Source organism: Cyprinodon variegatus, unplaced genomic scaffold (genome assembly GCF_000732505.1).
Source record: "Cyprinodon variegatus isolate N-32 unplaced genomic scaffold, C_variegatus-1.0 Scaffold501, whole genome shotgun sequence".
Classification (NCBI taxonomy): domain Eukaryota; kingdom Metazoa; phylum Chordata; class Actinopteri; order Cyprinodontiformes; family Cyprinodontidae; genus Cyprinodon; species Cyprinodon variegatus.
The window spans coordinates 78,769-95,033 of record NW_015150954.1 but is presented as its reverse complement, the minus strand read 5'-3'; the positions used below and the strand labels follow the sequence as shown (position 1 = coordinate 95,033).

Sequence of the window (16,265 nt, the reverse complement as noted above, 5' to 3'; positions counted from 1 at the left end):
TTTGAAAGTTTGATTAAGATCATAGGTGCATAAGTACAAGAACCTGCTTCTCCCCTTTCTTAGTGGAACCCTGATTGGTGATCCGGCATTCTGGATCAGCTGGCTGATCCACTTCACAAGCTGACCTGTGAAGACATCGCTGCAGTAATCAATTCTACAAAAGATGAATGAAGAAGGAATTAGTTTATCAGGGTGCTGTTGAGTCCTCTAGTCCTACACAAGTGATATAATGTCTTTATGAGCCACCGAAGGTTCGGGTCTGAGTCATCATTACACCCTGATTGGTGGTTTCTAGTTATCTGTACTGACCTGTGTGCTAACTTTTAAAGGATCTTCCTTTGTTTGAAAACTATTATTTCAGTTTTGTTTTGATTTAGCTGAAGATAATTTTGTTTCATCCATGCATTGATTTCTTCTATGCATTTACCCAGAGCTGGAATGTGTTCATTGTCACCTACAGAAATAGTAATGTACAGCTGTGGGTTGTATAGTTATGGTTATGGCATAGTTATGGGTACTGATGTTTATTATGGTCTGATCTAGGGGGGACATGTAGCTACTGAATAAGAGGAGCTCTAAGATAGACCCTTGTGGAAGGCCACATGTGATTTCTGTGGTCTGTAATGTAAACTTACCTACGGACACAAAAAAGGTCCTGTACTTCAAGTATGATTTAAACCAGTCCAGGGCTCCAGTCTTTCAAAGCACTCTAATCAAATGAAATGATCAACAGCGTTTAAAAATAGATCCACTTAGTCTCGTTGATCTGAGACCCCCAACTCTATTCAGTTCAAAAGAAAATCCTTCAATACTTCAGATTTCGTTCTTGGCCACGTCATCTATGGCTCCAATGTTTACAACAACAGCATTTTATCTGACCATTCTGATTTATTTGTTTGCCAAGATCTTCCAGTGAGTCATCTTTAATCTTTTGGTTTTGCCCCTAAAACATGTCATTAACTATCAGTTTTTTGTTCGATGGCTGAGTCGTTGAGCCGTCTGTTGCTTTGTGGGATCACAGTCTTAGACTTAGACAGATTTTATTTGTCATTTTGTTACACAAGTGTAAAACAAAAATAAATTTCGTTTGGAAACAGCTCACTGGACAATTTCATCTTTTAAAAGTGCAGCCTTGAAAAATAGTAAGAAGGACTGTAATTTTACAGTTCTAACAGTTTTTTTAAAATATATATATATACATAACGATAAAACATATATATATATATATATATATATATATATATATATATATATATATATATATATATATATATATATATATATATATATATATATAAAATGATAAAATCAAAAAAATATAATAAAATACAATACAATAACCCATCTCTACAAAACATTTAGCAGTCAAATAGTGGGGAAGAAACTGTTGTCAGTCAGAGCTGAATAATCATTGTGTCCCATATTAACGGACAAATTCTGTTGTTAATCTTCAGATAAAATCACATCCAGTGATCTATTATTGTTGTAAATCAGATTGACCGCCACTTTCCATTCTAGTAGATGGATTTTAATTTCCAGAAAACCGATTTTATGTCAAACAAGAATAACGTCTTAAGACTTCATTACCCATAATGCTGCGAAGACCGGAAGTTCCGGCTGTACCATTTCCGCAAAAGAAGTTGCCAAATCAAAACAAACGTTAGCTTGTTCTATGAATATATAGCACCATAAATGACTCTTTCTCTTTAATAAATCAGAGAGGTTTCGTACTTATTCATAACGTAAGTATTCTGTTATTATTTTCTATCATTTTCTTAATACCGATTTGGTTGTTTTTGTGTAAGAGCTAACTGATGCTAACAGCTAAACCTGTTATCATGTCAGATTCATCCTGTTCAAACTGCCTTTTAGGTACAAACCGATTTTTAACACCTAAAACCTCTGTGAGTATTTTAGGATAAAGCTGGTTACAGGTTCACTCAAGAAAAACAACTGCAGGTGTAGTTAAACCTCTGTCTGCATTGAGGAAACTGTGCTGTGAATGGCTAATAAAAGCTAAACTTCTATATATTAGATTTTATATTTATAGAAAGAGATTGCACATCTCGAAAAATTAAAGTTTTATTTTAAAGGGGGTTTATTTCTATATTACCATTTAGATATTGAAATCTACATATGATTAGGATACATTTCACCTAAAGTGATGTTTTAACTGTTCATTTCTGTCAGTTTTGGGTTTGCAGCTATGAGGATCTCAGCAAACCCTCAATTTCTTTAGTCCTGTGAGGGAAAAACAAAACATTTTTGATACAGATATTTTTCATTATCACCCATGAGAGGACATCTGATCTGATGGGTTTTCACAAAATAGTCATTACCAACCATCAACTATTATAGTGTGCATTAAATGGTCATTGTTAAATATCCTGGTCGTTAACTCTCTGATGTGTCCAAGGATTTTAGCTGAGTAAAAAGTGTGAACTAAAACAGCTGATTTCATCTAAAGTTTTCTCAGAAATCTTCGAAATTAAGTCATTTTAAAATCGCCTCAACTCCACCTGTTTGTTTATAAATCTTAGAAGGATTTGGTGTTAAGAAAAAGGAGATCCAAATGTTTCCTGTACAACTTTGCACGTCTTCCAAGGTAAATGGAAAAGGACAGATCTTGTGTGGTGAAGACTCCAGTAACACTTGAAATAGTGAGGAAATGTTTTCCCATAATTTCTTTTCCCTGTATTTCTGGAGTCATTAACATTTAGAATATAGCTGTGCATGATAACACAACATGTTATGTTGACACTGGACATGGAATCTATCTTTAACGTCTATCCATAGGATTCATTTCAAATGCATTAGTAGAGGATGTATTTAATGTTGTCATTATGCTGTTGGCTCAACAAGTTATTCACATGTAATTGTAAAGTTTACTCCTGTCATCAAAAATATTTATAAGTCTTCTTCAAAATTTAAAATCTTGTGTCTGGCTGCTCGTAAATCATATGTCACATGTCATTACTTTATCCCTCCTTCAGCCCTAAATGCCAGCTTGCCCCTATACAAGTCATTGTGGGCTGAGACTACCTTGATTGACAAGTCAGAGGTGTAACACAGCAAGGCTAACTTCAACATCCTTTGGTGCATGTATTCTTTCACAACATACATGACGATGTCAATTAGCCCCCCTATTCCGGCCTTGAGGTTTATCCTAAAAATAGTTAAGGCTACAAAAACAGCAGAGATAATAGCACCTGGGTCCTGTGGAGTTGAAGCGATTCATAAAAAAGATTAATAGAATTAAAGAGGATAACTACAGCCAAGGGTGAATCATCTTGATAAAGACCTCTGTAGGAGTTGGTGCTCAAACATCAGTTGAAAACATATCCAGAATAGCAGCTGCATATCCTGCAGCTCCTGCATTCATTGTTTTAGGATCACTAAGCCAGAAAAGGTTGTACACTTTTACAAATTGGTCAACTTTTCAGATAAAATAAAAAAATGTTTTCGTTTGGAAATTAAGACCCATGATGTAGAGGACGAAGCGAGAGATCCAAATAATAAGTCTTATGAAAAGTTTTCAGTCAGTGATGATTTGGGAGGTTATGACACTCCTGGTGATGGTTTTCTGTGTTTTATCAAGTCCATAGCCAGCTCCGTCTACCTGGAAGATTTAAAGCACCCCATGCTCTATGGAGATAATGATTTTATGTTCCAGCAAGACTTGACACCTGCTCACACTGCTAAATCCACCAATTCCCAGTGGATTAATTTGGTGGTGGTGTGCTTGATCCTTTACACCTAGGGTAGTGGTGGCCTAGTGGTTAGGGCATAGGGCTTGAAACTCCTGAGGTCCTGAGTTCGAATCCCATTTCCACAGACTGCCACTCTGGGTCCCTGAGCAAGACCCTTAACCCCTCTCTGCTCCCGGGGTGCCGCACAATTGCAGCCCAATGCTCCCCAATGCTCCCCAAGGGGATGGGTTAAATGCAGAGGTAAATTTCTCCAATGTGAGATCAATAAAGTTCAATTATTATTCTCATTATTATTATTACCAGAACTACAGGCGGAAGGACATCAGGTTTAAAAACTAATGACTGTTTCAGACAAAACAGTGAAATGAATGCAAATTTATCATACACACATTATCATTCATGATATATATAATTGTTATAAGGATAATTTATTTCTTATATCGGAAAAGGTTTATGAAGAATTGACCAAAAATCATCAAAACTAAACAAAAACTAAAAATGTAATATTATAAAAATTAAATATTTTAAATCTGACCTGTTAAATAATATTTCTTGGATAATTATGCTCTTCTGTCATATTTTAATAACAAGAATATATAAAAAAAATATACTGTTCTTATCTTTACTTACTCATCGTACAGCTTGTACTATCCATGGAGACTCCAGAGCCAGGCCCAGCTGATGGAGAGGAGCGTCCAGTAGAGCTGCGACCCCGCACGCGCTCCAACCCTGAAGGTGCTGAGGACCGTCGCAGCAGCACAGGTAGCCTTGGAGGCAACGGAAACCAGAACATATCTCAGCCTGCTGTGGGGAATCGTGTGGAAGGCGAAGGCGAAGCCTCGACCAGCGACAGCCCTCCAAGCTCCGTCACCACAACAGTTTCAGCAACTACATCTCAGGCTGTAGTTCCACCTCCAGCTGTTACTGCTGCTGCTGGAGCTGGAGCTGGAGCCAGCAACACCGTACAACTGTCCACTGCTGCTGTCACAGCTAAAGAAAGGCCAAAGACTTCACAGCCCATGCTTAGTACATCTATTTCTCCACCAGCAGAGTACCAGCTCAGAGTTCCCAGGGTTAACTGTCCAGAGAAAGTGGTAGGTCCACATAACTTAGAAATACTGTTCTTATTAATGAAGTAAGAAACAAATAGACTCTCTCTGGGGTTAGGGGTAAGGTGTCTATTGAAAATTTAGTGTTTTTTACCTGGATTTACCATTGTTGTTATGAAACTATAACATAATTTTACAGAGATTCCCAGCTTAAAATGTACAAATAATACACAGACAAAAAAAATGTTATAGAAAATATAAAACGCCCTTTGAAGGCATCTTTAGAATATTTAATACAACTATAAATGGATACGTCAAATAAGCTTAATACCAAACTCTAAATTTTGTCCACCAGGGGCACTTGACCTGTAACTAAGGTTCTTTTCCCCTTAAGGGCACAGGCAGTTTCCCTCTGTGTTTGGGAATCAGGCCACATTAGACCAGCAAATTGAGAAATTGGAGTTACTTGTAAAGAAAAGACCACATTCAGCCATCAGTGAACCAAGTATATGATCAGTTAAGACTCATATCTCTTTTGTAGCCTATCAACAAATTTTAGCTTAGCTAACTCTTGTGTTTAAAGGGAACTCAGACTGCCATAAAGCAGCGTTCTGGGTCTTTGCTCATTCAGTCGCGGATCTGACCCACTCAAGTTATGTAGGTGAGTTTTTGAGAGTGCCAGCCCACAGGGCTGAAAAATTATTTGATACATCTCAAATTTAGCTAAAATTTGAATCAAAGGTTACGCTATGTTGCTTTAAGCTAAGCTCAATTGTAGAAAATCATCTGCAGTGGCCTTTAAAAGGATCAGGACACCAGGAGTCTGAAACCTGTAGCTCCAGAGTCCAATGAGGCTCCTTAGACCTTTCACTGTGTCTCCTAATAACTGAAGTGTGCAATATTTTAAAATGTAAAGGTCGTCAAAAGTGCTACAAAAATACGAGGTTATTTTTCAGACAGCTTAATTTTCTTGCAAAGTTCAAAAGAAAATGGTTCCCATTTGAAAGCTGCTAATTTATACAAGAATTTTAGAAAGAGAAAAGCACCAAGGTTCATTGGAGGTTTCATTTAAGGTGTTATTTAAAATATATTGACAAGAGTATATATTTTTTCTAGTCTTTTCACCCTCTTACCTTGCTTCCCTCTACAGATAATCTGCTTGGATCTTTCTGAAGAAATGTCCTTACCAAAGCTTGAATCTTTTAACGGGTGTGTAACAACGCAGTAGCTCTCCACTATTTCCTTGACATTGTTCTAACATGTAATCCTTTCATCATTTGACTGCCTTTCTGTGTAGATCTAAAACAAACGCCTTGAACATTTCCCAGAAGATGATTGAGATGTTTGTAAGAACAAAGCATAAAATCGACAAGCGGCATGAGTTTGCCCTGGTTGTCATCAACGATGATGCTCTGTGGGTGGGTAACACAAGCTTAGTTATTGTTTCCTAAAAAGTTATTAATAACTTTACTGTTTATGTTATGTTTTTAAGATAGACATAAAGAATGGAAACCACTGAATATTTGCAAATAAATAGATTTTTTCTGACCTATACTTATTAAGAAAAGGGTAAAATCAGACAAAAGCTTCTACATGTTTTCTTTTTATGTATTTGTTTTTGTTTTATGAACATGATCATCATTCTTATCATATGTTTTATGTTATCATATGTTTTCCTACAGTTGTCTGGCTTCACATCTGATCCCCGCGAGCTGTGCAGCTGTCTGTATGACTTGGAAACCAATGTGTGCGAGTCCTTCAGTATCCTTTCATCATATAATAAACAGCAAAAATCCTCTACATAATAAAATCAGATCAGCCTTAACTTCTATATTTAGACCTGGAAGATCTCCTTAATGTCATGTAAGTAGTGTTTTGGTTTTTCTGAGTAACTCAAATGAACATTAAGCACAACTTAAAACAATGTAGAAATGTTCTGCAATGTAAAATCCTGCTCTTATGCCTTTTGAAGTCGTCAGAAGATTGAGCTGCCATTGATGGAGAACGTTCAGACCATCCCTCCTCCATACGTGGTGCGGACTGTGCTTATCTATAGCCGCCATGCTGGGCCAATGCAGTTCAACCCTTCAGAGGCTGTTAGTGTGAGTTCATAACTACTCAGTCTTTGTTGGAGTTAGCACACATATCTTTTTTTAATCCAACTATCAAGTCTACCCCTTAAAAACACTGTATTTCAGTCAACCATTGTAGTAATTGTCTTATTTGGATTTTCTTTTGTAATTTAGAAGATGCTGCAGTCTCCGTATTTCTTCTTTGATGTGGTTTATTTGCACAATGGGATGGAGGAGCAAGGGGACGAGACCAGCTGGAGGGTAAGTGCGCTTTATACGGGGATGCATGCATGGGTGGGTGGATGGATGGATGCATGCATGGGTGGGTGGATGGATGGATGGATTGATTTTGTTAAATAATGGTATTTATTCAACAATGAATTAATTAAAATAATGGTAAATGTTTTTCCTATTACTTATCATATGAATAATTATCTCATGTTCATACTGGTTTCCAAGCTCTTCCTGTCTGTTGTCCCTCTTTGCATTGAAATTTTTTGCTCGTTTTGACACTTAATTTTGACTTTTCTCTTTCCTTGATCACTTCATCTGGACATTTCTGCTTTGTTCAGGTTCATTACTTCCAGTAGACATAATATATGTATGTGGCCCCTAACTGTTTACTTATTGCCCACATGTCCAATATGCCTCCGGTCATGTGGTCTAGTTATGGTAAACAAAGTCAAAGACTATGTATACTAGCAAAAGCAAAGTGTACACAATAGGGATGGAACGGTTTATGAAAACCGTCCGAACCGTTCGGTTCGACTGTCTCGGTTCGCGTGTGTTGCGTTCGGTTCATGCGCTGCTCCTTTTTCTCATAGGCGAAGCGTTTACACTCCAGAGCAGATGGTGGCGGTACTGCGACCAAAGCCAACCACCAGTAGTAAACAAGAAGAAGAAGAAGCGAAGCAGCGTAGCCGGGTGTAGCAGAAAAAAAATCAGTTGTTGTGGAGAATTGTGTGGGTATGGCGAGTGGGAAAGAACAGGAGTTGGAAGACGCACCAGCAGCACTTTATAGGTCTGCTGTATGGGACCGCTTTGCATTTAGAGTGACCTACGATGACGGCGGAAAGAAAGTTGTGGATAAAAGTGCAACACTGTGCAAGCATTGTACAACACGTTTTGTTTATGCTAACAGCAACACGACCAACGTGTCATGCTAACCCCAAAATCCCACATAGTCCATTAGCGCTCCGCCCCGCTGCGCTCCAGACCGCCTGCACAAAGCAAAGCCTACAGCCCCCACTGTGGCTCCCGTCTGCTCCGCTCTGAGTTCCTTGGAGATGGTAGAGGGTATGCGCAAGATGATTAAATTCAAAGCAGCAAAACATACGGAAATGATCCAGGGTTTCCGCGAATCATTAAAAATAATTACAATTTATACATTTTTTTTGGATGTTTTCATTAATTTCATTAAGAAAATGCATTAATTTTTATAATTTTTATTAATTTTTTTAATTTTTCGGTGTAACAATCAACATATACCGAACCGAACCGAAAACCATGACTACGAAACCGTGAACCGAACCGAACCGTGGATTTTGTGAACCGTTCCACCCCTAGTACACAAAGCTCTTATAATAATAATAATAATAAGCCAACAGGGAGCGATAATTTTATCAGTAATATGTAACCATAGTGAGCTACTGACATAGAAATGTCTAACGTCGTAGTACTTGACGACACCTCTTTAAAAGGGCTGCTTTTAAGTTTTTTCCTCTGCATTTACTTATCCTCACTTGGGTTTTCCAGGAAAACTACACATCCTTCTGTAATCTGGACTCAAAAGCCATGTGTTATCGCTTCGAGGTCTCCTTGAGTGGACCCGCCATCGAGCTGCACAACTGCATGGCCAAGCTGCTGGCCCATCCTCTGCAGAGACCTTTCCAGAGTCATGCGTCTTACAGCCTATTGGAGGGCGACGACGCCCCGGACACAGAGGCAACGGTGTAGAAATGGACAGTTGAATATAGATGTTTTTGCTTTTCCTGTGAAATCCACACATGCAGCAAATATGCAGAAAAAAAGCTTTTATTTTATTTTTTATCTAAATGCAAAACTTTACTTTTTTCAGTGGTTTTGAACAAAGTTGTGGGGATTTTGGGGAAATTGGGTTTTCACCAAGTCACTGATTGTAAAAAATAGTTGTTTGATAAAGAATCACTTGAACTGTCCTAAAAGTGGGGGAGTGTATGTTAAAGATTGAAGTTGGTTTAAAATTATCTATTTAATATAATGGATGATGCAGCAGTTAGAGCGTCAGGCTTTGCTAAGCTCACCTCCATATTTTCCCATGATTTTCGTTTGATTTCAGATCATAAAGTGCAGGAAATGGCAATATGATCTCTACTGAGTGTTAATGTTTGATCATTTCCAAATTAAACAACAGTTTCTCTTAATTATAGTAGGTTTTGCCCATTAGTGTTTGGGAAATCACCCTGCACCAATAACACAAAGCAACCCCAAAGCATAACATCTACTGAACAGGACATGGCAGGCTATGCTACTGCTCAGGAGCTTGATTTGGGTCTTATCTGACTATTTCTCCTAAGCTGTAGTAAAGAACAAGTGTGTGTGTCTACTTGTTTTCCTAATATGAATCTCAATAAACTTAAAATGATGTATCATCAAGAGAAAGAACAAGTTCAACATTCTAAAAGGGGCTTACTGACAAGAAATGTCAGAAAAGGGATACATTTATTGGAGGTATGGTGTCACTGTGGGACCCAGATTTAAAATGTGAATTCAGCTGAGGAAACTCACAATCAACAGGGGATCCTTATCACCCCCACTTCACATCGTGTAGATGTTTTTGATCATCCTACAGAAGGAAATCCAACAAATTATAAAACGCTCAACACTTCATTTTCATGTTAGGTTTGTAACAAACATTTTTATTTTATCTGTGATGCCTTTCAGCTTATAGCCTTATTGTAATGGGATAATTTTGTTCTCTTGTTAAATCTCACGCATAAAGACTATATAATGTTATTTCCATTTTGTCTTTCTATGTGATGTTTCTTTTTTTCATGATTGTACAGAAAATCCCTTTTCTTTCATTAAGAAGCTACAGAGAAAGGTTTTTACTGAAAGTTATTTTTTTGGTTATAGTTAAAAACATGTAATCCTTTTCTTATGTTTAAACTGAATGTTTTCTGTGTTGTTTAGTTAGACCAGGAGGTGGCAGCAGATTCCACCTAGACTGCTATTATATGTTAACGTTATTTAGTTTTTATTTCCTAAATGCAGCACAAAACTGGAGATTTTGCTCATATTCTTCTCCTTCAGTCGTTCTTAAACTTCAGTCTTGGAGCAATGACTGAGAAAACTGAACTCCCCCAAGTAACACCATTAATACTTGTATTAAAACAGTGCAATTCAAATGCTGTAGGTTTAAAATAGCTGCTGGTTGGTTTGAATAAAAGCACTGATTTTATTTTGTTAACTCAAGAAGCACTGTGTCAGCATTTGCATTAATACAGTTCAACACAGTCGTGTGCTATTGTCCTGTTTAGGTTTTTTCAAACTCCATCCAATATCTTTTTAAAAATATCTGAAAAAAACTTTAGAGTATAAACATTTGAACGATCTGTGTGTCTCATGTCCTCCACGGCTTTACTGTCTTATTCTCATTTTTGAATTGAACAAAACTGGAAATTCAGATGATCATAACTGTTTTTATCTCCATATTTGAATGAGTTCTCTTTTTCACAACATTCAACTATAATTTAATTCAGTTTATTTATATAGTGCCAATTCACAACACCTTGCAGTTCAACCAGATCATACAGTCAAATTGATTCAAAGTTTTCTATCTACACCACAAAACCAGTTAATTGCATCGACTCTTCTCAATCTCTCACTCTAAGCATGCTTGTAGCGACAGTGGAGAGGAAAAACTCCCTTTAAACAGGAAGAACCTGCAACAGAACCAGACTCAGTGTATGCGGTCATCTGCCGACGCCGACTGGGGTTCAAGGAGACGGAAGCAGACATAGAACTATAGCAGTTGAAAATGCAGGAACTGAGTCAAAGATGTAAAGTGTATTTTCTTTAATCTACAAATGTTAGAAATTAGTAGGTTCCAACAAGAAAACCTTTTTTTTTTTTTTTTGTCAGGAGGTCAAATTTGGAGCAGTCATTGTAAGGCTGAGTGTTTCACTACCAGTGGCTGTAGTGCACTAAACTACATTGGTGGAAAAATAGAGAGGAAGAACTGCCCCCAAATTCTGCATCAATACCTCAATACCTTGGCAGCTAAACCGATGGAACTATTAAAGGATTTTTTTTTTCAGTACAGTGATCCCAAACATGCATCCAACGGGTTCAGTACATGAATTATGCAAACACTTTTTATAATTTAACCATGCTTTTAAGATGAGTGTTACGGGAAGCCAGGTGGTCCAAATGATGTCACACAGTTTAAAGCATTGCTTGACATTAATATTCTGTTTGACACAACAAGGCTTTTATTAAGGCACTCTCAGTTATTATTTTTGTCAGTCAAGTCTTTCGTGCTCAATTTATGGTTGTCACTTCTGTTTTTTGGTCGATGAGGCTTCTTTCAAGTTTTATGTAAACATCTTATTCGCCTCATGCTGTGTGGATGAACAGAGACAAAATTAAATATAAAGATACTAAAAATCTAAAATTAAAATAGACTTTCAGCTAAGGAGAAAAACATTTCTCAGAATAGAAAAGTGTTGAGTTTTAGAAATATCAAAAGGGAAATATTCAAGATAAAAAGAAAAGAGCAGGCAATTCACATAAAAGAGACAGTCAATACCCGGTTAAACTGGAAATGAAAAATAACATGCAGTATGAAAATGTAGAAAATGTATTTGTTTTGGAATATTAAATTTAAACTACTCATAATCAAAGCAGGTTTTCTAAAAGTTGTTTAGCTTTTTGCTTTCAGCAGGTTTTGTGCTGACATCACTAGTCTTCAAATATGCAACACTCCAGGTTTCTATCTACTGTAATTCTTTTTTTAGAGGCATATAGCTTAGATTAAAACATTTGTCTTGTGGCTTTAGAGCTTTAAATCAGTAACCCTCTGTTGCGTATCCATGCATCCTCTCTAATACCATGTGCTTATCTGAGATCAGATTACAGGGGTAGAAGGGAAACCTCCCTTTCTTATAAACACCCTCCGGTTCATCCTTGTGGATCTCAAGGCATTTATAACTCCCAGGCGTGCTCCAATTGCTGTTGGTAAGAAACATTTACCACAAATATTATTCTGGACATAAATACCACAGTCTGAGAACCATTTTGGACCAGATTATAATGTTTTGATCTTTTTCAGACAGGAGTTGTTAAACTATGGAACAAAATTTACATTTTAAAATTTGGCTTCATCCATTATCTAAATGATAAAAATCAGGATTTTTGGTAGACTAAAGCACTTTTAATATGAATTGTTCTTCAAATATCTTCTTTACTTATGAGTTTATCACTAACTTTATTTTTCCAATTTAGGTATCATTTTAGATTTTGGTTTCTAAAAGATAAACTCATTTAAGATAATAAAGTGTAGTTTTAGTGGGAGTTCTTTTTCCTTTAAGTAGTTATAGTTCTATTTGCTAAACTTTGCATAAAGTTTCTAAACAGGAAACTGGAAAATAATTTCGTCAATAATAACAAATTGTGATTTTAAGAATCCGTTTTCAATCAAGGACAGAGATTTCTATATAAGAACATGTTTTAACAAATTCAGGTTTGTTTTGAAGCAAAATACAAGGCCACTGACCACCTACTGCTGAATAAGAAGCCATCTTTAACATAGTGTGTTTATGATTTTACTGTGTTTATGAAGTGGGAATTATATAACCAAAGTATTTAGTTGGTTCAGACCCATCAATGCATAAAGTAAAAAATAAAATGATTGGAAAATTGAACAGATTGAATCTGGAATTCTGTGCATTTCAAATAAACTCTAATGTAGATATTACAGGAATCCTGATGTCGGTTTACTCCAGGGGAAGCACGCCATACTCCATGTTCTGTTACAGCACATTAAACATTTGCACCAGAATAAGAACCAGCTTGAATTAACAAGTTGGTGCAAAGAATTTCACATTGGTTCCACTTCCTCTATCAATAAAAACATTTTGAATATAAATAAAAAATAAAGTAAAGATAAATTAAACTTGTTTTTTTTTTTATATGTACATATAATGCATATTACGATAAACCCAAGGTTAAACCAGTGCAAACATACACGGCATTAATCTGGAAACTGTGACTATTATGTGTTCATCAGAGGGAGAGACTGGGTTAGAACCCATCTCTGTGGTCCCTGGTTTAGTGCTCTGCAGCACTGACCTGAAGGTAAGAGTCCAAATCCTGGATGGAAGGAAGGTCAGCTCTGATTAACCTCTCTGCAGACCAGATTGTCCATTGTAGTTGGAACCTGTCCTGTTTTTTGGAATGAGCCAAACTACATAGTGATGGACAAACTCAGGATAGCCTGAATAATGGAAGCACGGTCTGGACTTTCATTTCAACAGTTTCTGTGTAAAGACCAGCTCAGGCCCTGAGAAAAGGTGGTTCCCTGGAAGTGATCCAAAGTCAACACGGTGTGGCTGAGGATATTGCGGGGTGTTACTGGGAAGTCCACTGTCTTGGGTGGCCAGAAGTTTCTGACTGTACAAGTAAACCAGCCAATCAAACTCGTGTCTGTATGCAGACTTGTCAGTATCCTTGCTCAAACCACAAAAAATCTCAGTTTTTCTCATTACTCTATGTTGTTTAAATGTGTCTCTTATCCAACAGTTCAAGAGGTGACACACACTGTATCTTCCTGGTTGGTTGGTTATCTCAGAAGGTGTAAGTCTGCAAAGTTGGGTTTCCTGCTTTTGTTCAGAGGTAATCAATCCTGTCAGCTCTGCTGTTCAAATGTATCCTTTTAGATTAGCTTTTCTACATTAAATGAATGTTGCCTGAGACCAACGTTAGTGCAGGAACACTGACACTCAGAGAACCTTTACTTTTTTCACACTCTTCAGGACACCGCTGTGCCCCTCATCATTCCCTCTGATAACAGCTCAGAGGGGATCCAGAGCCCCTGTTGGGAGATTTTGTTATTCCCTTAACTCTGAAGAGTGACAGCTACCTATTGTTTCTGTTCTCTCAGTCGCCCATTGCCATGACTCCTTTCCGCGCTGGCTTAGGACAGGATGTAGTGGACATTTTTGCTGTATTTGTTTGGCATTTTCTGCTTTACTCCTCAACCTGTTATACATTGTTCCTATTCCACTAGGGAATAGGTTGAGGTATTCTGGGGTGGCTATATTTAAAAATGGCAAGGATTGGTAAAGCTTCCTGTTTTCCTTAAAAAAATGTGAGCCACACAATTGGAAGATTCCATACTATTTATGAATTCTGTTTCCTAAAGACCGTATTGTTTTATTTAGATCTAATCTGTAGAATTCACATCTGGAACATTACAGTAGGCTTGTTTTCTTATTCGTTCATCATGTTTGTTTTGCTTTTTAAAGGTATTAATATTAATATTATAAATATTTAAGAATAATCCAGGTACACCCAAGGCTGATGCCCACAATAAAGTGGGAGATGCTGAAACACTACTATTGCTGCACACAGTAAGGAGGATTTAAATTAGGAATGTGGGCAGATCACCTAAATAACCTCTAGAGCAGGCATCCCCAAACTCGGTCCTCGAGGCCCACTGTCCTGCAGGTTTTAGAGGTTTCCTTGCTCCAGCACAGCTGATTTTAATTGAAAGCTAATTGACAGGCTTTTGCTCTACTGCAATCATTATAATCAGCTGTTTTAAAGCAGGGAAACCTCTAAAACCTGCAGGACAGCGGCCCTCGAGGACCGAGTTTGGGGATGCCTGCTCTAGAGCAAAACATAGCAAGAATGAAATATGTATTTTTCACAATGCCGTCTATGGAACAGTGTTACAGACAAAGATTGAACTACTGAATTGCTTGAAATTATGCCTATTTGAAGAAATCTAGTTCCCGCCTTAAGACCTATAAAAACTCAACCACTTGTCATACATGGCTGAATGATCTTATACCTGAAAGTCTGTTTAGCAGCTGGTGGTACTGGTGCCATGCACTAAGAGGTAGGCTTGAAACAGAAGAGAACCTTTAAGATTTGCAATTTTAATTCAAATTAACAGCTAGCTCAGTGAAACCTAAACAAAGTTTGGTTTATTAAAAAGATCACGATCCAAAAGACCCACTGAATGACTTGTATTTGCAGAGGATAGATGTGTATATGGCGTTACCCAACATTCAAATATATATATTTGCTGTATATACTATGCCTGAATTCTGTGTCAGCTGCCGAAAACAAGACAGTTTAAATAATGAATTTATTTATCAGACATTATGGGATTATTCCATTATTATGCTGATGATACTCAGCTATATTTACCTATAACTCTTAATGTACATAGACTACAGACTAATCTAGGATTACTTTAAAGTTTCTGGTTTTTAATTCAGATAGGACATAAGTTATTGTGTGTGGACTGGAATCTGAAAAATAATCCACTAAGTCCGTTATCTGAATGGTATATTGACCTCAGGAAATAATATAAAAACCGTTGATGTTATTTTTGATTAGGACCTGTCATTTAAATTTAATTTCAAACAATTCTGTTCAATCTGGGATGTAAATGGAAACTCTGCCTCTCAAATATGACACCCCAGCAGTTCCCTATGTTCCTAACAGATCACTTCACTCTCAATCTGTATTTTTTTCACTGGCACGTAGAATCTCTAAACATTTGCTTTGGAGGCAGATATTTTAGTTATCAGGCTCCTCTCCTGTGGAAGCAGCTACCACTTTTAGTCTCTGAGTCAGACCCCTGTCTACATTTAAGGCTAAGCTTAAAACTCTCCTTTTTCCATAAAACTTATAGTTAGGATGACCCAGGTTATCCTGAGCTATCTCTATAGTTATGCTGCTATAGGTTTAGGCTAACGGGGGGCATAGAGACCCCTTTACATCACTTTGCTACATTCTACTTCTATCCTCTGGTTTTCAAATGTTTGTTAAACTTTTAACTTTATATTCTCTCTGTTTTTCCTCATTATAGTAGCTACACCCTATACCTATAGCCTATGCAGGTATTTTAACTTTACCTTCTCTTACATATAAAAAAAATGACTATGTCTTCTTGAACCCAATTTAGCCTTGGCAGAAGACTCCTCACATCGAGCCTGGTTCTGCTGGGGGTTGTCTGCCTGTGAAAACTGAATTTTTCCTCTCCACTGTCACTGCATGCATCCTTGATGTGAGGGATTGCTGAAAACTCAAGGCCACAATACAAACGAATGTGACCTTGACTTTGCAGGCACTGAATGTCCACTGTCCCTACATGCTCGTCCAACAGGTGACTCAGTACTTCAGCTGGGTTTCCTTAGACAGGAAACTTTTAACCACTCTAT

The 16,265-nt window shown here is 37.2% G+C and overlaps 1 protein-coding gene across 2 annotated transcripts; it reads left to right on the top strand.

Annotated features, from left to right (window-relative positions):
- Nucleotides 1-1,605: 1,605 nt before the first annotated feature.
- Nucleotides 1,606-9,263, top strand: babam1 (BRISC and BRCA1 A complex member 1). Of its 2 annotated transcripts, none has more exons than XM_015390460.1 (9): nt 1,606-1,742; nt 4,352-4,804; nt 5,910-5,968; nt 6,057-6,177; nt 6,442-6,520; nt 6,598-6,622; nt 6,732-6,861; nt 7,009-7,092; nt 8,587-9,263. In XM_015390460.1, exons 2-9 carry the CDS (start codon nt 4,364-4,366, stop codon nt 8,785-8,787), a joined length of 1,140 nt encoding a protein of 379 aa, XP_015245946.1. In that variant the 5' UTR covers nt 1,606-1,742; nt 4,352-4,363; the 3' UTR covers nt 8,788-9,263. The 2 variants fall into 2 exon arrangements, with proteins under 2 accessions (XP_015245946.1, XP_015245944.1); XM_015390458.1 differs by having other exon boundaries at nt 7,006-7,092.
- The last annotated feature ends 7,002 nt before the right edge of the window (nt 9,264-16,265 follow it).

Excerpts from the sequence above, each read along its gene's own strand:
- babam1 (XM_015390458.1), top strand. The coding sequence starts at position 4,364 with ATGGAGACTCCAGAGCCAGGCCCAGCTGATGGAGAGGAGCGTCCAGTA. Across the intron at positions 6,521-6,597 it reads CAATGTGTGCGAGTCCTTCA|ACCTGGAAGATCTCCTTAAT; the intron begins GTATCCTTTCAT and ends TTCTATATTTAG. Across the intron at positions 6,862-7,005 it reads ACCCTTCAGAGGCTGTTAGT|AAGATGCTGCAGTCTCCGTA; the intron begins GTGAGTTCATAA and ends TTTGTAATTTAG.